Source organism: Peromyscus maniculatus, chromosome 6, assembly GCF_049852395.1.
Source record: "Peromyscus maniculatus bairdii isolate BWxNUB_F1_BW_parent chromosome 6, HU_Pman_BW_mat_3.1, whole genome shotgun sequence".
NCBI classification, from domain to species: Eukaryota; Metazoa; Chordata; class Mammalia; order Rodentia; family Cricetidae; genus Peromyscus; species Peromyscus maniculatus.
The window spans coordinates 118,446,750-118,468,528 of NC_134857.1; the positions used below are offsets into that span (position 1 = coordinate 118,446,750).

Genomic DNA, 21,779 nt, shown 5'->3' on the forward strand with positions numbered 1-21,779 from the left:
GGGTATTGTTTGTGGAGAAATAACCTTATTTTGGATTCCTTGTGTAGTCTCGGGGTAGAAGAATGAAGGAATTGAAAGTGAGGGAGTGCCTTCTGTTGTCTTTTCTCTCCACCTCTGAAGTGTAGGGAATGCCTCCAGCAACTAAAGAAGCACACGAGCACAGAGCACAAAGTGGGCCTTGGGGACCTGACCCTGATGGGGCCGCCCACGAGGCTCAAGGGTGGATTCTGGGGGATCGCTTTTCCTGGGAAGCTTTGGGCACTTATAGCCAAGCCAGCAAAGTTCATTTTCAAGCTCCTAGCTCCCCCTTACCCCCATATTTCTGGAGACATGCCAAGGCCTTCCAAGTGGTCCTGGGGGGCTTAAAATGATTGCTCTTTTTACTCAAGGTGGTGTATTTATTGTTACATCCACTTTTTACTCAAAACCATATGTATTTGAGGGCATTGAAGCAAAGGTATCATCTATATTTTCGGCATCCACAGTTTGATGATGATGCTTTAATTATTTATTATTCTTTTGCTGTTTATCATTTTACCAGAAATATAAGCACTGTTGATCTTGCGAAGAACTCTGTTTCTCTCCCTCCCTTTCCTTTGACTTTTTCCCTTCTTATTTTCCATTTCCTTTCTTTCCCTTCCTGTTCCTTTCCCCCTCCCTGCTTGCTCCCCTTCCTCTTCCCCTTTGTGGTCTCTTCCTGATCACCCCAGATTGTCAGGTGACTGCCGAGGGGTTTCTTTGGGAGGGAAGGGCAAGAGACTAACCCTTCCTTGTTGGCAGTGTGGCCTTGCGTTCTGACCCCTCCTGTGCTCTTTTCCTCTCCCAGGGCGTCCTCTCCAACATCTCGTCCATCACTGACCTCGGGGGCTTTGACCCCGTCTGGCTCTTCCTCGTGGTGGGAGGAGTGATGTTCATTCTGGGGTTTGCAGGGTGCATCGGAGCACTTCGGGAAAACACCTTCCTTCTCAAGTTCGTAAGTATCGCCAACCCTGCTCTCGATTTGAGATCCAGACTATTCCACCAAGATGGCACTCTTAACTGCTGGCAAGATGGTAAGCACACCAAAGGCCTAGGCAAGAAATATGGCCCGGTCCATTTTTCCTTCAGGAGGGCTCTCCGATCCTGCCCCGCCCCACGCCTCTCTGGCAGTATGAGTGCCACCCAGTCTTGCCGTGCATGGAGGTTTTGTGTATATATATATATATGCAACAGACTCACCTCCAATCCCTGACGTAGCCTCAGGAGGGATTGAGATGTGTAGGGGTGTGTGTTGTATGTGTGAGAGCGCACACGTGTGGCTGGTGAATATTGGACATAGAAAGCTGTGCAGAGAGTGATCCAGAGAAAGTAGGCAGTGGCCCAGCTTCAGTAGCCCGTCCAGCTTGCGTAGTTTGGATAAACATGGCGATATGTCAAGGTGAAAACTCTCCTTTGTATGAGCAGCACTTTTTAGCTGCTTTCCAGTGTGTGGCTGCTGCATTTGGGGAGGGACTTCAGCAGGAGGTATGTGGGGATTGGGGCAAAGAGATAATGAATAGTGAAAGCCGCCCCTTTGGAGCACATTTAACATACTTGTGTCTTAAATAAGACTGGTAAATGTGGCAGCTTCCTTGTTGATGACCTCAAGTGGATCTTCAAGTTGCTTTCTATACTTTGGAAAATGAGAAGTTAGCTCACAACATGTCTGTTTCTGCCAAATATTTGGTATGGATTGAATTTGGCCTCATTTTGTGTGGGGGTTGGCATTCTAGTGATTTCTGTAGGAAAAACATTCACTCTCCTCTCCAAAGATAGGAAAGATCAGAAGGACCTGCCTTCCTGTGAGGAGGGAGGACCTGGAAATTTCCAGAGAACAACTTTGTGTGATATTGCCTGTTATTATAGCCTTCACACCCCTACTGACATATCTTCTCGGGTCATTTTCACTTAAAACCGGAGCCTATCCTAGAACCAGCCCGAACAGCCACATAGCGTGTCTGCTGGACTCTTCTCTGACATGTTTTCTTGATCTTCTCGAAGAGGAGACTCGCCATTCCAATCCTAGGGTAGCCCATTTTCAACTGGGGCGGCTCCTGCTCCCTGAGTATCCTGGTTGATGTTTCCTTTCATCTTTTTATGTGGCTCACTCCAAGAGGGAAGACCTGGGGAGTCCTTGCTCTCAGATGTAGTTTAATGAGGAGCTAGCTCTTTTTCCTGTGTGCATGGTGGGAGTGACTAGTTTCCCATGGTTCTCGCTGCCTAGCTACCCCATCTTCCAGAATGACCCTTTTCTACACAGGCACACACAGAGCCTTGTGTGACGCCCCCCACCCTCATCCCTACCCCCACTGCCGCTTTCTTCACGGAGTCAAAGACCTGTGGAGTCCCTTCAAGGGGTGTTTGTCCCTGATCATGACCTGCCAGCCTGCCAGTCTTCTTGGTATCAAGCATCTCTAAATGCTGGCCTGGTTCACTCAGCTTTCCTGTAAACCATGATCTGCCCCACTACTCAACCAATGCAACCTCCATGCTCCCAAATGTGGGGTCCCTTTACTATGGTTTTCTTGAACATGGCGTTATTCATTATAGCAATCCCCTTCCTAAAGCCTCATATTAGATATGAAAAGAGCCATGTTCTTAACTTTTCATCTTAGAGAATATTTAAATGTCCTCCCTTTATTTAGTACTAACAATAGAAGCTGGCCTAGAACTCTCTCTAAGCAGGAGCTATGAGATAAGTAGGAAATAATGTCACCATGCCTCCCCACAACCTCAAAGATCATGTTGCCCAAGACTAGGAAGATTGCTGGGGGGGAAACCCAAGAGGTAAGTGTGAAATAGACGTGGCGTTTCTTGGCTGACTGATGCCCTCAAATGAAGCTGCAGGTCACTTTCTGCACCTCTGGAAATGGGGGAGTTAGCTCACAGCTGGGCAGGTCAGCCCCTGCCAAATATTTGATAGGGATTGAATTTGGATTCCATATTTGATGTGTATATTATGTAACTGGAGAACTTACCAGGCAACTGGAAAGGGGACTTCCCTAACCTTTGTAGAGGTGAGAACAGAAATCTGGAGTCTTCATGCAGCTGTCCAGCTGTGTCACACACAAACATGCCTGTTCGCATTTTATTCCTTCTGTGGTGTGAGGCCTGTATGTGTCCGCATTTAGGGTGATACCATATGCAGGGAAGAGGCTTGTTTTATAGGAAGAGGGAGGTAGGGGCATAAGTGCTCATTTTTTTTTTCTTGTCTAAGGCAAACTTAATTTGAAATTATTGGTACCACTGAAAATTGAGAACTTGGCATTTTACTTCATTGAGGACAGATAAACAGCAGCTCAGGGGGAGATCGGAAGGCTGGGCCGAAGAGCCTGGAAGCGGAGCCTGTGCCTTGGCATCCTAGACTTTGTCAGGCACTGGTTTTGTCCTTCTGCCCCTCTTCCCTCACTCCCCTATAAAGACACACTTGTCACTCCATGCCATGAAGAGAATGGCCACACCCCACTGTCCACCCAGCATGTCCTCCCCGCCACGCCACGTGTCACCTCCAGGTCATAGCTTGAGGAGGGTTAAGATGCAGGAGGAGGGAGGTGTGGAAAGGCCCGTGGGCGGAGCGGCAGTCACGATGACTAACACGAAACTCTGAAGTATCTGGGTGGAAGGGAAATTTCCCCAGGGTCCTGATGGGTTACCTCAGGGTCTCATGCTCTCTAGCCTTATACCTTGTTATCAGCCTTAGCCAGAAGTCTCCTTTTGATTGCATTGTGGTGTTATTTAAAGTGTTTCCTGAGGCTGCTGCTTCCCAGACGGGAGTCAAGAGCGGCTAGTGTTCCTGAGAAAGCCCTTAACCCACAGTTTCATTTTCACGATTGGAAATTGTTTTCCCGTCACAGCCACCCCCTCCTACTTCCGCTCTGACCTCTTTAAGATGAACAGATCTACTTCACACTCTATAGGAGGTGCAAGGAGGGATTAAAATGGGAATCCAGAACAGGATAATGGAGTGCGTGTGGAATCAAGCCATGGTAGCAAATGACAGGCGATCGTAAAACATGGGATAATCTACCTTTCAAGTTAGGAAAAAGGCTTCCTGGAGGTCAGGCAGAACATTGTTCATATGTCTGGTAGTACATTAATCAGGAGCAATTCATTAGGCCTTAATGTGGGTCTAATGAGAAATTCCTATTACTCATGTTTGATTTGGGCTTTGTTGGTTAATTATCAGATGGAACACCAGAGACTCTAAAATGTGATTATGAAGTGATCTTTAATTTTTAAAAGTCCTTTCTTGAAGTGTAATATTCCATTAACAAACCTTAAGAAACGGAGGATTCCAGTTCAGAGATGCGTCCCGGCTGAATGTAACTACAGCCCTTTCAGAGCCAGCCCTAACTCCTGGGACCTCACCCTTGTGACCATTCCGTTGTTCCTCTCGTTGCAGTTTTCTGTGTTCCTGGGGATTATTTTCTTCCTGGAACTCACTGCCGGGGTGTTGGCGTTTGTTTTCAAAGACTGGATCAAAGACCAGCTCTATTTCTTTATTAACAACAACATCAGGGCTTACAGAGATGACATTGACTTGCAGAACCTCATAGACTTCACCCAGGAATACGTAAGTTCAAGCTTCCTTTCCTTTCCAGTGGAAACAGCTTCTCACAAGGGGAACTCCCATAATGCCTTGCGTGCCTTTGACTCCCATAATGCCTCATGTGTCTTTGACTCCTATAATGCTTTGTGTGTCTTTGCTGGCTGGAGACATCTGGCTGACTTTTCTGCATAGCTTCCACGGTTTACATTTGTATCCCAAACAGAAACGTTCTGATTTCACTTGTTTCAACTTGTATTAAATTAGAGGAAGGAAGACATAATTGAAAATGTGATCATCATGGCTGTACCTTTGTCGGCCCTTGGAGAAAACTGCTTTTCTGTATGTTTAAAGTTCTGTTTGACTAAATATGAATTTTCCATGTTCCTTTCCCTACAGCTCACAATAATTGACAGGGTATTTGTTCATAAAGCTGCTCAAATGTGCCTATCCAGCTACCACATGTGTGCAGTCCAACCCAAAAGTTAGAGACTTGTAAAAGCTTGCTAGCTTCTAACAAATGGGATAGGCGGACCCCTGCCAGCCACACAGGGGTCTGAACACGGCCGTGTGACTGACTGCTCCTGTCCTGCCAACACAACAGGCACATGGCATGCCACTCAGAATGCAGATTGGCACAGACAGGGAGCCAAGAGACGCACAGTCTCATTGACTTGGGACTAACAGAAGCCTGAACTCTTTCCCTGATAGTAAAATGAGAGTAAACGTGAGCTATTGTCTTAATTCCTGTGGATATTCGGACACTCTACTGATGCGCATGGTCTCATATTAGGCCCACGATGTCATTGTCCTGCAGATTACGGGGCTCTCACACACCTGCACTGGAAAAATAGGAGCAAGCCAAGCAAACTGGGTCAGTGGTGTCCATGGCATTGATGTTTAGAGCAAGATCAGGGGCCACACAGAAGCTCAGTGGACCAAGGTCTTGCTTTGAGTTGGAAAGGCTGAGCTGGATAACATTTACCTCGAGTCAGGAAGGCATCACCATTGTTGAGAAGGCCACCCTTCTCAGGATGCTCAGCAGTCAGCTGGGGTCTTAGTCAGAACAGCTGCCCTCTACAGCACGCTGCCCTCGGTGAAATGAAGCCCTGTTTGACCTGCTCAGCAGACCTCCCTGTGTTGTTGGGTCTCAATGGGTGCAAGCTCACAGCTTCCCAGCTCTTCTCCCTGAGTAGTTTGCATGGCAGAGCTGATTGGGCTTCGCAGGGAGATAAGCCCAGAGAAGCAGCCGGACCTACAGAGCATGTGTTCATGAGTGTTCCTGACACGCTGCCTGCTGTACTCACCAGCACTGCTGTTTTATGTGATTCTGGTCTTCTGTTCTAGAGTTAGAGTTTTGACATCGCTTTTGGTCCTGAAAGTCTTAAAATGGCCAAGGGTTGGTTTTTATTTAAGAAGCCAGGATAATCCAGGACAGGGAGGTTGTGGGTGGGTTATATTGTAGCTGGAATAAGTCTCCAGTTAAGAGCCACTGAATTGAACATCTTGGTTAGTATATTTTAATTAGCTAATTGATTTTGTAAAGTTGAAAATATAAAAATATGTTCTTTAAAAAAAAATCAGAGTCTGGAGAGATGGTTCAATTCTCTAGTTCAGTTCCCAGCACCCACATGGCAGTTCACACCTATCTGTAATTCCAATTCCAGGGGACCTGACACCCTCACAGAGACATACATGCAGGCAAAACACCAGTGAATATAAAATAATAAAAAATTATTAAAAAATAAATTCAGCATAGAGACCAAGATCATGAAAATTAAGCCTCTAAGGTTGTATAGAGGTGGGTTTCGTTCACTCTGGTTTTTGTTTGTTTGTGGTTGTGGGGATTGGACCCAGGGCCCCACCATGTTTGACCACTGCACCACTGACCATCAGCCTGCTGTGCACGGTCTTGTGAAGGGTGACAGCTCCACAGCCTTCTACACGATCAGAACTTCCCAAAGTGTCTGATGTTCATCTGATGCCGCTACACTCAGTAAAACTGTTCAGGAACCATTCAAATAAGATCAGATCCTCAGGCACGGCCAGATTGCCTCATTTGACCTTGCCATTGCTGTTAGTGTTTTATTTTTCCTTCTAGAAAGTTCTTGTTTATCTCTCTAGAATCTGACCAAGCCAAATAGATCTGGAGCCCTACGTCCCCGTCGTCCCTACCTCATGTTCCATGCCAACCCATCTGCAGAACCTTCGGTCTTAATTATTTTGCAGGGCTTTACAAGGCCATTTAGGTTGATTTTAACTAAAAAATGAAATTTGAGGTGCTGGCCCTGGCAGGGGAACGGGTGTCGCGTGGGTGGAGCGTGGGTGGCTGGTCACCTCCCGGCCTGGACGTCCTTTCTAACTCTCTCCTCTTTGCTCTAGTGGCAGTGCTGTGGGGCTTTTGGAGCTGATGATTGGAACCTAAATATTTACTTCAATTGCACAGATTCCAATGCAAGCCGAGAGCGATGCGGCGTGCCGTTCTCCTGCTGTACTAAAGACCCCGCGGTAAGGGTGACTGCTGGCTGACGGCCGGCTGCTGGGCCCCGTGCTCACCGGGGGTGTGGCGGCACAGTGATTTTGTCTCAAAATCTCTTCTCACAAGCTCAGGCCTGAATACAGCTCCTAGGTGTGGGTGCTGTGCCCCAGCCTTCCCAGTTGAGACAGGGTGGCTGGTGTTTATTTAGCAAGTGTGTGTGTTGGTTGGTTTCTGTTCTCAGCCTTGGTGTGTATTGGCTCATGGGAGGTCAGAAAAGGAGCTCCTTTTCTCGGGTGAAAAAAAAAAAAAAAAAACCATGGCGTCACGTGGATTACAGATGACTTCTCCCAAATCGCAGTGCTGACAGGTGACAGAGTTGGGTGCCAGACCCGGGCAGCCTGCCTGTGACACTCACTTGTCCCTCTTTTATGAGACTGTGGGGCTCCCAGGTGAACCGTCTCTTCCCATATGATTTCTGGGAAGAGGACTGGGGTAGGAGGAGAGACTGAGGCATGACAAGGTAGGAATGCTGCTTAGGGAGCCACAGTGACCCCAAGGGAGGCCTGAGGATGGCCACAGCGGCCGTCATTTGTGTTTCACTTTGAAAAGAAAACAGAGAACCCGCCCACAGGCCGCATCTCCTTACTGCGTGTCACACTGTGTGCATGGCTTACAGAATTTAAAAAAAAAGAACAGAACCGGGAGCTGGTGTGGCCCCTGGGAGGAGACAGGCCCGGCCTTCCCCACAGTGGAGCACTGGGCGCTGACGGTCTTGCAGGCTGCCCATCGGAGGGCAGATCAGCCTGGGCCGAGCATCACTTAGAACTGTGCCACCCTGCCTGTGATTCCGTTCTAGCCAGCCTGTCTTCCTCCTCTGAGGCAGGTCAGGAAGCAGCAGGATGCCCAGGTTGAAGTCTGTGGTGCCCACTCAGTATGTGCAACCTGGGCGCATACTGGCCAGCGTGCTCTCTGTTTTCTATCTCTGTCCTAAATCAGCTGTCCATGAGAAATATCGTAGAGTGGGCAGCAACAGTAGTCTGCCTTACGCCATGGACTCTGAGCTGACGAGGTCCATCTCTGACCCCGGAGGGGAGGAAGCAGCTAACCCACAATATTTCCAGCCAGATCCTGGAGATGCCTGTTTGACACGTGGCCAGGCCGTGTTTTGCTTTGTAATTAGTAACATAATGCTTTTTCATTAAAACAAAAAAACTTTAAAGACAGAATTTTATTGACGAAAAGGGACAAGCACATATTTGTCATGCTTAAGACCCTACATCTTTTGTAGATTTTTTTTTAAAGGGAGCGCATATTTGGCATGCATAAAACCCTAGATCTAATGTCTCCTGCTTTTTTTTTTTTTTTTAAGCAGAAATTGTGAAAGAGCATAAAGATGGTCATTTTGTCCTTTAAGTTTGATTTTTGCCTATGTCTCCACTTCCCCAAACTCTTGAAGCCTTCTGAGGTTGGCAGTCTTTTGAATCTTGTTCCTTCCCAGCATAACGGGCCTGCTAGGGTCTCGGTTTTCCTCATTTCTAAGGTGGAAAAGTTTTTACTCCATACTTCTGAAGCTGCTCTCGTATGCACGCATGTGGCATCTGATGCACACGGCGCCTTGAACTGTGCTGCGGTCTGTGTGCCCTCATCGGGACTCAGCACTGATGTTGCGGGGGGGGGGGGGGGGGGGGCTCCTGCTCATTCTTAGACGGGCTTTCTGTTGAAGAAGAATGAGTTTCACTTTTCTCTTCCTTTCTCCCCCAGGAAGATGTCATCAACACTCAGTGTGGCTACGATGCCAGGCAAAAACCAGTAAGTGGAAGCCGCCCCTGTGTCTTAGCACACAGCGTGTTGGGAGGAGCGTTTGCGCGTGTACAAGGCTGTATCTGTGACACTCTGCTCTCTTCCCCTGTAAAGGAAGTTGACCAACAGATTGTAATCTACACGAAAGGCTGCGTGCCCCAGTTTGAGAAGTGGCTACAGGACAATTTAACCATCGTGGCTGGTATTTTCATAGGCATTGCATTGCTGCAGGTAAGGTGTGGGTCCTTGGTGGTGTAGCTCAGACAGTGATGCCCAGAGAGACCTCACCAGGACAGGAGCTTTGCTCAGCCTCCTCAGCGCCAGAGCTTCTGAGACCCACTGGAGGTCCTAGGAACAGACTGGAACTGTTAGGTTTGTGTTTATTGAAGGTCTGGTTCTAGATCCGGAAACACGTTAGGAAACCATGCCCCCTTTTCACCATGAAGAGGTTGATCGAATCACTGGCATCCCATTGTTTCCATGGGCTTAGAGGACTGCATTGTGACAGCTGCGGGAGACATGGCTGCTCAAAGTGGATCTCAGCAGCAAGGCCGAGGCTCTGTGGAGTTGCAGAAGTCTGTGCTGTGTCTTTTGTCTCTCTGGACCAGCTTGCCAGAGTGCCTTGAGGGCAGTCTCAGAAGTGACTCGGCTGTTGATGTGATGGTTTCTGCGGAGGTCACAAATGGGCACACGGTGGAAGGAAGTTAAAGAAGTCTTGAGTAAATAGAAAGGCATCCTGTGTTCACGGATCATAAAACTCAGTATGATTCGCGTGGCATCACTACTCTTGATGGCCTAGAGGTTCCGTGCAGTCTCTAGCTCAGTCCCAACCTTCTCAGTCCCAGCCGTGGGCAAGCTGGGCCTGAAATCACAAGGAAAACCAAAAACAAGAATAGCCCGACACGTTTGAGAAAGAACAGAAGACAAAGAATTTCATGTTTCCTAATTAAAACTTCCTAAAAAGTAACAGGACTCAAGACAGTCTTGTAAGGTTAGCTGTTGTAGACAAATGGGGTTCAATTCCGGACAGAATTTCTGTGAGCTTTGTTTTGATAAGGGAGTCAAAACTATTCAATGGGGAACCAAAAAAGGTTTTTGAGGGATGGAAAAATGGCTCAGCAGTTAAAGAGCACTGGCTGCTCTTCCAGAGGACCTGGGTTCAAAATTCAGCCTCCACAAGGCAGCTCACAGCTGTCTTTCACTATAGTGCTAAGGGATCTGATGCCCTTTCTGGCCTCCATACACGCTGTATGAATGTGGTGTGCAGGCATGCATGTAAGCAAAACACCTATACACATTAAAAAAAAAAAACTTAGAAAAGTTTTTTCACCGGATGATGTAGGGATACTGATTTTCTGTCTGAAAAGACTGACTTTTAGATACCTGTTTCATATCATATTTAAACATTCACGTAAAATAGATGAAAGACTCAAATGTAAGTGTGGTGTACTGGATGCCTGTAATGCAAGCTGTTAAAAAGATTGGAGCAGAACGGTCACTTAAGACAGCACAACCAGCCTGGTCTTCATAGTTGGACCCTGGTGTAAAAACAAATGAACAAAAACCCCAATATAAAAACCAAAGAAACTAGAAGAAAATAGGGTGTAAATTGGTGATTTTTGTCTTGGACATTTTCCTTCAAAGAGCATGACAGCAAAAATATAACCACCCAATAAAACCTAAGTAATGGGACTTCATCAAAATATGAAACTTCTACACTGAAAATGATGCTATTTACGGTTACTCATAAAATAGCAGAAGATATTTGTGAGTGGTTACCTGAAAGGGATCTTAATGCTTAGAACATGTGAAAGGGGCTTATACCAAACAACAAGAAGAAAGGACAACCTGAGCTACCTAGCAAGACCCAGTTTAAAAGTGACGGAGAATTTCAGTAGACATTTCTCCGGCATAGATAGAATTGGCCTGTTACATATGAAAAGATGTCCACAGCGCTCGTCACTAGAAAACTTCCAATCAAAACTATAGTGAGCTCACCATTGCATACCTGCTAGAGTGGCTATAATAAAAAAGACAGAGGATGTTCATGAGGGTGTGAAACGGAACATTAATACGTTTCTGGAGGGAGGAAACAGAAACGGCTCAGCTCTTTGGAAAATATGGAATTGCCATGTGACCCCACCATTTCTCATGAATGCAAGCAGAGGGAATGAAAACTTACGTTTACCGAAACATTTGCACACACGTGTTCAAAGCAGCAAGTGCTGGAAACAGCGGGGAACCCGTCAACGGATGTTAAAGACCTTGGTATATACTTCCAATAGGGTTAGCACTCAGCCGTCAAAAAGGACTGAATTGGCTAGGTGTGGGGGTGCATGCCTGTTAACTCAGTCCCAGAGAGGCAGGAGGATGACAACTTAGACTGTATAAGAAGACCCTGTCCCAAGAGCAAAGCAAGACAGACAGAACAACTGGCCGGACATTTCTTTGTGAGAGTCACTGGCTTCTTTCTTCAGCTGCTTCTGTATAGAACCCAGCACTTGTCTCCCTGCCCCCAGTCCGCCCCCCTGCCCCGTCTGAGTCAGCCACCCGCCGCATCTTCCTTCGCAGTGCCTTGGGAGTACTCCAGGGTCTCGCCATCCCCACCTCTGGGGCTTCTCAGCCCAGCCCATGCCCCTGCCTCAGACTTGCACCCACCCAGTCAGCCTGGAGCTCCGCCTCCCTCCCGCTGTGACCTTGTTGATGGGGACTGACACTTCCTAAGGAGAGCCAGGAGGAGGGAGCTAAGGAACTGATGATATTGCAGCCCCAGGGAAGTGGTGGAATCTTCTCCAGCCTGTCACAGACCTGACCTCAGCAGGGAGAGCTGGGCAGGTGCCTGGATCAGACAGGCTGATCGTCGACCTTCGCGTGGGACGTTGTAGAGGTTTACTACCTGAAAGATCAGGTGAAATCCATAGAAAGATTGGGTGGCCTTGTGACCCAGCTGAGCTTCAGACTGACCTTCTCATGTACCCATGTGATTTCCCTGGTCATGAAGGCAGGATGTGCATGTTGAGGTTACCTCAACTTTCTGTACATTGTATCAAAATGTTCACCTAAGTTCCTTAATTTGTGTCATATAAAGAAAATGGGTAGTTGGGTCATGAAGTTTTACAACACTGTGATGATCAATGCCTTGCAGAACAAAGGAGGAGAGGTTTGTCTGGGCCCATGAGAGGCTAGTGCCCAGCATGGCGGCCTAGAGATCAAGGCAGCTCAGAGGGAGAGAACACCTCTGTGGTCTGTCCCTAGCAACCCACTTCTGCTTGCTAAGCTACAGTCTCAAATGTCCTAGAACCTCTCCAAACAGTGCCATTAGCTGGGGGCTAAGTATTCAAACCCATGAGATTGTATGGACCTTGCATTCGAACGGTATCAGTGGATGAACCTGGAGAACCTTTTGCTACATGGAAAAAGTCACCACATACTTCCTCTCTGATCCCATTTTCATGAAAAGTCCAGAGCCGGCAAAGCCGTAGAAGAAGAAGGTAGATGAGAGCTGTCAAGGCCACAGGAGGGTTGGAAATGACTTCTCTTGGTACAGAGTTAGCTTGGGAGCAATGAACATCTGTATTTAGTATTGAAGAGCTAAGGTCATACTAAACTTAGGGATTTTATAGAATATTAATTGCATCTCAGTTTTTATTTTCTCTCTCCCGACTCTCCTTTTCAGCAGTTTTGAGACAAACTTCATGTATCCCAGGCTGGCCTCAAGCTTGCCGTGTAGCGGAGGATAGCTTCTGATGTGCCTGCCTGCCTCTGCCTTCTCAAGCACTGAGATTATAGATGTGCACAACCATGCCTGGTATTCTGTGGTCCTGGGGTTAGAATCCAGGCTTTACGTGTGCTAGGCAAGCATTCCACTGATTGAGTTACATCTCCATCCCTTGTCTACAGTTTAAGAATCAGATTACCAAACAGGAAGCGGGCAGACCCAGTGGCCAAGGAAAAGCCCAAAGCATTTGAATTCTGCTGTCTAACTTGGTTTTCTTTCCTCTTTCAGATTTTTGGGATATGCCTGGCACAGAACTTGGTGAGTGACATTGAAGCTGTCAGGGCTAGCTGGTAGACCTCGTGGACCCCTGCTGCAAGACACTGGACTGACCCCCTCGCTGACTCTCCTGTGCTGGCCGATGGCGCGCTGCAGGGACCTGGGCATGGGCCTGCCGGCCTACCTAATGGAGCTGCCGAGAACTTACTTTCTGTGAGGGTAAAACTGGGAAATGCTGTTCCCAGATGGAACTTTTCAAAAGAAAAACAGAACAGTGTGAAAGTCACTGAGTGCCGTGAATCTCTACTGTAGCCATGAGTTGATGGACAGATGGATGCCACCAGAAACGGAAACGGGGGAGGCCGGGCACTGCATGCACTTGAATTTGTGGAGAATCCAGTGCTGTCCACATCTTGGCTAAAACGGAGGCCCTTCCCCGCCAGGACCAAGTGTTCTGAAATCTCTCAATGCACATTTCCAGAAACTGCTCCAACTGATGTCTGGAGGGAAAAACAGCTGTCCCTGTGTTCAGATTTTGAGATGGCTGGAATGGGTCACTTCCAGGATGCATATCCTAGAGAGCCCCTTAAGAAAGGAAGCCAGGTGTTTGGGCGTAGCAAGTTAGGGTAGCAGCGATTGTGACCCGTGTTTCCACAGGACTGATCTTTCCTCTGAGTGGCCAGCCTGAGCTTTATCAGTGACATCCGAGGAGAAAACGAGGTTAATGAGAGGCACTAATTCAACGCCCCCCTCACCCCCCCTTACCAAACCAGTGCTTGGGTTCTCCTGATACTCTGGAATACTCTGGGCTGCGTTTTTGTGTTTTTGCTTCCTTTTTTATTGGTTGTTATTTTGGTTCTTCTTGTCTCCCAAAGGCAAAGGCTATAATACAGTCCTGCGTAATGTTTTCTTATTCAGCTTAAATAGTGTGTGTGTGTGATCCTCACCTGCATGTGCTGTGACCCTGAATCCACCATGTTCTTTTCCAAGAGATACTTGAGAACATCAATCAGCGTTTCTGTCATAGGTCCCAGCCTTGGGTGGTTGTGGCATGTTGTTCCAGCCATGTCTTCTTATGCCCCGTGGACTCACTGTCTCCCAGCATCCAGCTGAGCTTTTGTACAGCCTTGTCTTCCACACTGAGTGATATAAAGCCCAGTTCCAATGCAGGGATGACAGAGTCAAAAAGCATTTAACAAGGGTTTTTTTTTTTTCTTCTTCTTCTTGCATTTTTTTTTTTTTTTTGCCAAATATTAAAAAAAAAAAAGAAAAACAAACCTAGCGTAGTGCATGGCCAGAGCTGTCCTCATGAGGTGGCCTCAGGGTAGTAACAAAGCACAAATACTTGAGGGGCTGCACTGAGGCCCAGCCACGGTTCTGTGACAGTTGATGGGAAGCCACCTTCAGGGCCTCCTCTGCCTTGTGCCCACTGGGAGGGTGGATCTGGGCCCCAGATTTTCACCCAGTTTGAGGTAGCTCCTGGGTGTCGCCGTCCTGGGGGCCAGATTTAGACCGTGGGTTTCTGGGAAGGCTACAGCCTCTATGGTAGCAGGTCCGCATTCGCCCGCTAGCCTTCTGAGACGTTCAGCTCGGCTTCCCATTTCCACAGCCTGCCTGTGCGCTGCCGTGGCTGGTGGACAGTCGGCTCAGAGGGAGGAGAGGCACTCCTTTAAAAGTCCCATCTCAGCAGTTTGGGTGCGTGTGGCTCTTGCATGTATGTACCTGTGTCTGTTGTAGGTAGAGATAGTCATTCCATGTGTGGATGTGAGGTCACGTGACTTCGCCCCTGTCCATACCGTCGTTTGTGATGTCCTTCAACGCGGACACTTGTGCTCTCGGATTGGCACTTCTGTCTTCTTTATTACCTCATTCTCCAGTGAACTGCATCTGGCCAGTTGATTCAGAATCAGGCAAGATCCCCACCCTGTGGCACACCCAGTGAAAGCCAAGCCACAAGCCCAAGTGAGTTTTAAATTTTAATCACCCTTTATTTTTTACACTCGAGAGTGATTGTAATAAAAGCTGTCATTAATAAACTTGGTTCTACCTTACATGGATTATGTTGTCTTATTGTAAAACATTCTGGAATGGCTGGTTAAAACACAAAAGGCCTGGGCCCGGGGGGGGGGGGGCGGGGGGTGTCATTAGTAGTGCGCCTGGAACTTTGGGTTCAATCCCATGTCCCAACAACTGACACCATCCCCAGAATTCCTAAGGAGGTAGGTCAGAATGGGACTCAAGGCCCTGCACTGCTGACGTCCTAAGATCCTGATGAAATCACATGTTGATTTTGAGAAATACCGATCAGTCCTGAGAGGGAGGGGAATCTTGTGGTCGTAGGGACTGAGTCTCTCTGGGTTGCTAAATTGGACAGACAGACAAAGCACCCTGTAAGTAGGCATTCTCTGTCCCAGGGTTGTCCTCTACTTGTTACAGATACCTTGGGAACCTTGGGAAACACAGATCCCAGACCTTGACCCTGCCATTCTGGACTGTGTATTTTTTTTTTTTAAAGAAGCGTTATGAACATTTAATACACAGTGGACCTAGGTAAAAGTTACAGTGTTTATAAGAAAGTAATTGCCAGTAGTCCCTTGAAACTGTCGTCTTAACCCATTGGAAAATACCAGCATATGTGTCTTTCTGTTGTGAATTGTCACTGCATAATACTTTAAGAACAAATGGAAACAAAACCTTCCATTTCTTGTAGTACTGCTCTAAGACAGGACAGAACAGTGTGTCCCCAAGACGTAAGAAATGCCCTGCCTCGTCTCCCTGGGTATAGAAAACAAAGGTATTTTGATTTTGAGATTTGTCCATAACTGAGGTTGGGCAAGTCCTGTTGATGTCCCTTATCGCCTGGTGTTATGGGTCCCGGTCAGTCCCTCCACGCTCCGGCAGCAGGGGAAAGGTTCCAGCTACAAGGATGCCCTGTTTACAAGGCTTGAGACTAGCAGAAGCTTCTTCCTTGTGTAGACTAGACTTTAGGGAATGGTTCCCATTTCTTTTTATTTCTATTGTTTACTGGTCCTCACAAAGATTGCCTCTGTAATATAAAAAATGTTCTATTCATAAAAAGAACAGTAAAAACCAGAACACATCAGAGAGTACTTGATCTCCCGCTCCTTTTCCCAGGGTCTCACCCCTTGGCATTTCTCTGGGCTTCCTTCCTGCTTCAGGTCCCAGGTTCCCCGCCTCCAGGAGATTCGTAGAAAGGACTCTGTCCAAGCTTTTGCTGCTTTGGAAAAGCACTTGATGGCTGGGGGATCGTGTTTGTGTGGGCAGGAATGGAATCATTTTGTGGTGTATGGCTCTCCCAGCGCCTGTTTCCGGCTCTCTTGGAGAAGAGCCCTGGGAAGTGGGTGGGCTGAACAATGAGGGTCAGAGCCCAGTGACCTGGCAGGCCTTCCCCAGAAAGCTCTGCCATTTATACATTGGTGCTTGCTCCTTCCCTTGGGAAATCTGTGCAGACCTCCAAGGAAGGATGGGAACCAAACCTGGTCACAAGCACTGGCCACTGTGGCCAGCGCACCGGGGCAGGGGACAGTGACAGTGAGGTACTGGCCACACTCAACAAGTGGAAACCAAGTGTACAGCACGAACAGGCAGGGCTGAGAGATGACTTTTAGTGGAAATGTGGTTAGGGGCATAGCAGTCGTGTTCCTGGGTTTGGGCACAGGAAGTGGGGGAGAGAAACTGAGCTCCGAAGGCGCCAAAGCCACCTCAAGGTTCCCCTTGACCTTTATTTATTTTAATTTTTTGAGAGACTTGCTATAAAGATAGAGCCTATTTATTATTATACTGGGGTGTTTAGGACATTCTTGATTTGAGGAATTGATTATGGCTTCCCTCTGGAAGCTTGCTGTACCCTTGTAAACTTTTTGGAAAGTTGGTCCGTCCCCTCCCAGTTAGCCTGAACTAGCCCCCCAGGTCTTACACCTCCACTTCTGGGAACGAGAGCTAAAGTAGTGTACAGAAGAGCGGGTGAACTCATGGTTTTCCACGGTGGGTACGAATTCCAGGAAGAATCCGTGCCGCACGAGGCAAGCTGCCCACGCGGCTGTCACCTCCTTGAACCTGTGCACTGGTTAGAACAGAAAAGTTTTAGTGGCCTGCCCTCTAGTGTTGGCCATGGAGAACCACAGCAGGCTGCAGTTGGAGATGGAGCTTCCTTTGGGAAACTGAGTACTGGTATGGTGGCAGGTGTGTAGGGAAGGTAGGGGCATTCCTTCATGCTCCTGAGACCTGGGGCTCCTTCTGAGAACCTAGAGCACGGAGCGTTTTGTTCTCATCAATATCTATGCACTGATCTTGCCACTGGCATTTTATTTATTTATTTATTTATTTACTTACTTGCTTATTTATTATTTATTTATTTATTTATTTATTTATTTATTTATTTATTTATTTATTGGTTTTTCAAGACAGGGTTTCTCTGTGTAGCTTTGCGCCTTTTCCTGGAACTCACTTGGTAGTTCAGGCTGGCTTCGAACTTACAGAGATCCGCTTGCCTCTGCCTCCCGTGTGCTGGGATTAAAGGCGTGCGCCACCATCGGCCGGCGCCACTGGCATTTTATTGCCCTGTAGCAGCAGGGCTGTGCAGGCCTGGTGGAAGCCGGCTCTGCCTCCTGTGCAGTCTCAGATCCAGCACTTACTGGCACCAAGTGGTTATCTGCCACTCTGGAGGTGCTATGTCTTACAGGCATCCATCATCCTGGTGGAAGGTGGCAAAAGCCGAACCCCCTCTCCCAGGGCACAGAGTCCTCACTTAAGGGGTTTGTGTGAGCCAGGGTCCCAGGTCCTAAGCTGTACCTCAGTTCTTCAGCATAACTATCCAGAATAAGGGAGCAAACTTTGCTGAATTTTCCTCTAAAAACATGACCAAGGGGCTGGTGGAGTTGGCTTTGATTTGAGAGTTTCTAACTTTTTGTTGTTTTTGGTTTATGGTTCTTGGTTTAACAAGGTCTTATTGAGTAGCCCCAACAGGCCTGATACTTCCTGTTCTGTATCTCAGTCTGCCTTCAGTCTTGCAGCAATCCTCCTGCATCCAAGAGCTGTGATGACAAACCTCATGCCATCTGGCTACAACTTTGATTTTAGAGAATACGGAAACCATGCTTACATGCCAGGAGTTTATCACGGGTTAAACTGTCTTTCAATATTTCATCCCCTGAGAGTCTACACAGGACCTCAGACACTGGCCCACAGAGTGTAGGGAATCCTCCTTTACAAGAAGGCAGATTCAGGTCATATGTCCCTAATCGGAGGAGCACCAAGCTTGACAGCAGCCACCAGAAACTGGGAGGCACAGGGAACGTGCAGTTCTAGCCTCTAGAACTCTGAGGGAACAAATGGCCTGTTGAAGCCTTCCCATTGGTGTGGTTTTTCTGATGGGATTGGACAGAGCTCAGTGCCTGTTGCTTTTAGGCTTGAAGGGGTATGCTGCAAGCTGGATGCTTTCCCTGGCAGTCAGGAGTCCCCATGTTCTATTGATTGGAGGGAGCTGAACACTGTGGGGTGCATGATGTCTGTCTGCTGTATGCTCTTGGAGAGTCTTGCTGCTTTCTGGTTTTGTTAAGATAGGGTCTCAGTATATATACCTGGGGCTTACTGTGTAATTTAGGCTGCTTGGCACTCATTCCTCCTGCTTAGGCCTCCCAAATGCTGGAATTCCTGGTATGCACCACTATGCCTGGCCAGTCTTGCCACCTTTTTTGGGGTTACTTTAAATAAAGAATGCGTTATTACATTATATTTAAGATTAGGGTGGTGCATTCTGTATTTATTTGAAGCAAATTATCTGAAATGCCACCTGCTGCAATGATTCAAATCACATAAATAAAATACAAATAAAATGACCTGTGCCTTCGGGAGTCCCTGACATTGTCACCAGATCAACCCAGCAGTCCACCGACTCTCAGTTGCAAGCCGTTCTGGGGTAAATGACTCATCTGTCCCTTGAACTAACAGTCGTGAAAGTATACCGTATTCCAGGTACTGCCACAAGCTCTGAGGTAAGTTTCAGAGGTGTAACCACAGTGGAATCTCCACAGGCTGAAGGTCTGGACTTGTTCAGAGTTAAAACGCCATTTTTTCCCAGGGAAGAATAGACTCCGAGTATCCAAAGTGATAAGGCCTGGGTTGTGGGGATGCTTAATCATTGTGGGGCTATGATTTCCAGACTCCAGGCAGTAAGGTCACGTGTGGAGCCTGGAGGGGTTGTGGAGCACTCAGCAGAGGAAGGTAAAACTGTGGAACCAATGGCCTGGTGGTTGTGGATTTCATTTGCAGCAAAGATAACCTAAAAAGGTAGAGTTTTCCATACATCGAGGGAACAAACTCACTATGTCACAGCAAGGTTTTAAAAATAATTCTGAAAACTTGCTAGGATTGTCCACCACAGCATGCCATTAAAGACAAAAACAGTAACAGTCTCAACACCCCGTCCCACTCAAGTTGCCCCCAAACTTAGTTAATACAACCACAAATCAAATGGGCTCCTAGCGCCGTGGGCAGCGCGCAAACTCTCTCTAGTCTTGGAGGATACGAGGGAAGGCAGCCACTGTGGCTCAGAAGACTGTATCCTTGACATTTTTCTGTGTTAAAAGTGATCCCAGGCTTGAGCAATGGCTCAGTGGCTAAAAGCACTTACTGCTCTTGCAGAGGACTGGGATTCAATTCCAAGCATGGCGGGTCACAACCATTAGTAACTAAAACTCCAGCTCCAGGCAATCTGAGCCTTTCTTCTGACCCTGCAGACACCCCACAAGCACACAATACACATACATACATGATGCACATACAGGCAAAATACTCATAAAACCAAGAAAGGCAAGCCGGGCGGTGGTGGCGCACGCCTTTAATCCCAGCACTCGGGAGGCAGAGCCAGGTGGATCTCTGTGAGTTCGAGGCCAGCCTGGGCTACCAAGTGAGTCCCAGGAAAGGCGCAAAGCTACACAGAGAAACCCTGTCTCGGAAAAAAAAAAAAAAAAAAACCAAGAAAGGCATCTCTAGGGAAGTAGTAGGGGGAGGAGCTTCAGGTGATTGGTGCACGAGGACTCCACGGTCTTAAGTAGGGGGAGGAGCTTCAGGTGATTGGTGCACGAGGACTCCACGGTCTTAAGTAGGGGGAGGAGCTTCAGGTGATTGGTGCACGAGGACTCCATGGTCTTAAGTGGGCTGAGTGCCTTTATGAAGGATCCCTGGAGGCATTTGTTCCTCTCTTCCGGCAAGTCCAGAGGCCTAGGACGTGCTGTGAGGACTGGGTCTCCACCAGACACTGAAACTTCAAAACTTCGGTTGCCCTGACCTTGGACTCCTCCGCCTCTAGAAAAGTAAACAATACTCTTTGTTGTCTATAAAATACCTAGCCTGCAGCACTTATTTTAAAAGCATGAGTGGACTAAGCCACCATTCTCCACCCACTTCCTCTGTCCTGCTGAAATTTCTGGGACCGAGGAACCGGCAGGGAGGTTCCCACATGTGGGTGCTGGGACGGCTGCGGAGCACAAGCTTCAGAGCAGTGGTTATTTACTGGAGGTTTCAATTTGACCTTTTTCAAAGTTGAAACCAAGATCTTCATTTTCTGGATGCATTGGTAGAATCAGCTGAGATGATTCCCAGCAGCCCTCCCAGGCGTCTGCCTCTTTGAGCTCCCAGGTGGAGGCAATGCACGGCCAGGGCTTTCACAGCTGCTGGGCACAGAGAACAGCGGGTTCTGAGCACAGGTTCTGACTCGGTAGTTCTTGAATGGGGCTGCAGAGCCACAGTTCTAGCAAGCTCCAAGTGAAATGGTGCTGGGGAGTGTAGACAAGCCCGGTTGGCCTCACCGGGCACTGAGGGCGTAGCTGAGTGGTAGAATGTGTACCTAGCACAGACAAGGCCCTGGGCTCAATCTTCAGCATGGAACAAAGAAACAAGTGAGCGCCTTATTGTTGGTCATGTCTGCTGGTGTCTTCTAATAACTAAGCTAACACTGGATTGCAAAAGTAAAACAATCTCATTGCAGAAAACCAAAAGAATAAGTGTTTAGCATCTAGAGCTCTGTGCTTGTAATACACTAGAAGTCGACTATTTAAGAGTTCTGTTTTAAATTGTACAGTAAGAGACAGTGTGGCTGTGCCTCCCTGTAAATTTCAGCACTTCAGAGACAGGATCAATGCAAGTTCAAGGCTACCTGGGTGCTGGGGATGTCTTTCTGTATGTTGTGAATGTGTGTTGCTCTGATTTGGTTGATAAATAGAATGCTGATTGGCCAGTAGCCAGGCAGGAAGTATAGTATAGGCGGGATAAGCAGAGAGGGGAATTCTGGGAACAGGAAGGCTGAGTCAGGAGTCGCCAGCCAGACACACAGGAAGCAAGATGTGAAGGCAGAACTGAGAAAAGGTACCAAGTCACATGGCTAAACATGAATAAGAATTATGGGTTAATTTAAGTGTAAGAGCTAGTCAGTAGTTAGCCTGAGCTAATGGCCAAACAGTTTTAATTAATATAAGCCTCTGTGTGTTTACTTGGTCCAAGCAGCTGCAGGACTAGCGGTGAGGGAGATTTGTCCTGACCCATGGGCAGGTGGAACACAGGAAAACTTCAGCTACACCTGGGAGACTGTGCACAATCACATCCTTAAATGTTTTGTCTCTCGTTGAATCAGGATTTTTTTCCCATATCAGTGAGTAGTTTATATAGTAATAGTATGTGGGGTTGCATGGTGTTCAAATAGATTGTGTTCTCAAAATTTGGTCCATGGATGGACTTTTTGCAGTTCTTAGTGGGAAAGAGTCTCTGGGGTTTAATCTGTCTTCTAATCCTAAGCTGTTAGGTCCCCTCTCTGCTGCCACTCATTCTGTGAACATGGAGGTCTTCAGAGAGGGTGTAGCGCGAAGAAGTCCACTCTCAGGATAGAAGGGGTGTGTGCTTGCATTTTCAGTGTTCTTAATATTCCT

The 21,779-nt window shown here is 47.6% G+C and overlaps 1 protein-coding gene across 3 annotated transcripts in view; it reads left to right on the top strand.

Moving 5' to 3' along the window:
* Tspan5 (tetraspanin 5) overlaps positions 1 to 14,888 on the top strand; it is a 174,991-nt gene extending 160,103 nt beyond the window's left edge. For all 3 annotated transcript variants that reach the window (XM_006995504.4, XM_042280007.2, XM_076575055.1), the window contains 6 exons: positions 827 to 973; positions 4,421 to 4,591; positions 6,947 to 7,072; positions 8,805 to 8,852; positions 8,958 to 9,074; positions 12,850 to 14,888. In XM_006995504.4, coding sequence (XP_006995566.1) covers positions 827 to 973; positions 4,421 to 4,591; positions 6,947 to 7,072; positions 8,805 to 8,852; positions 8,958 to 9,074; positions 12,850 to 12,915 — 675 coding nt within the window. In that variant the 3' untranslated portion in view covers positions 12,916 to 14,888. The remainder of the gene's footprint in view (positions 1 to 826; positions 974 to 4,420; positions 4,592 to 6,946; positions 7,073 to 8,804; positions 8,853 to 8,957; positions 9,075 to 12,849) is intronic.
* Positions 14,889 to 21,779: the final 6,891 nt, after the last annotated feature.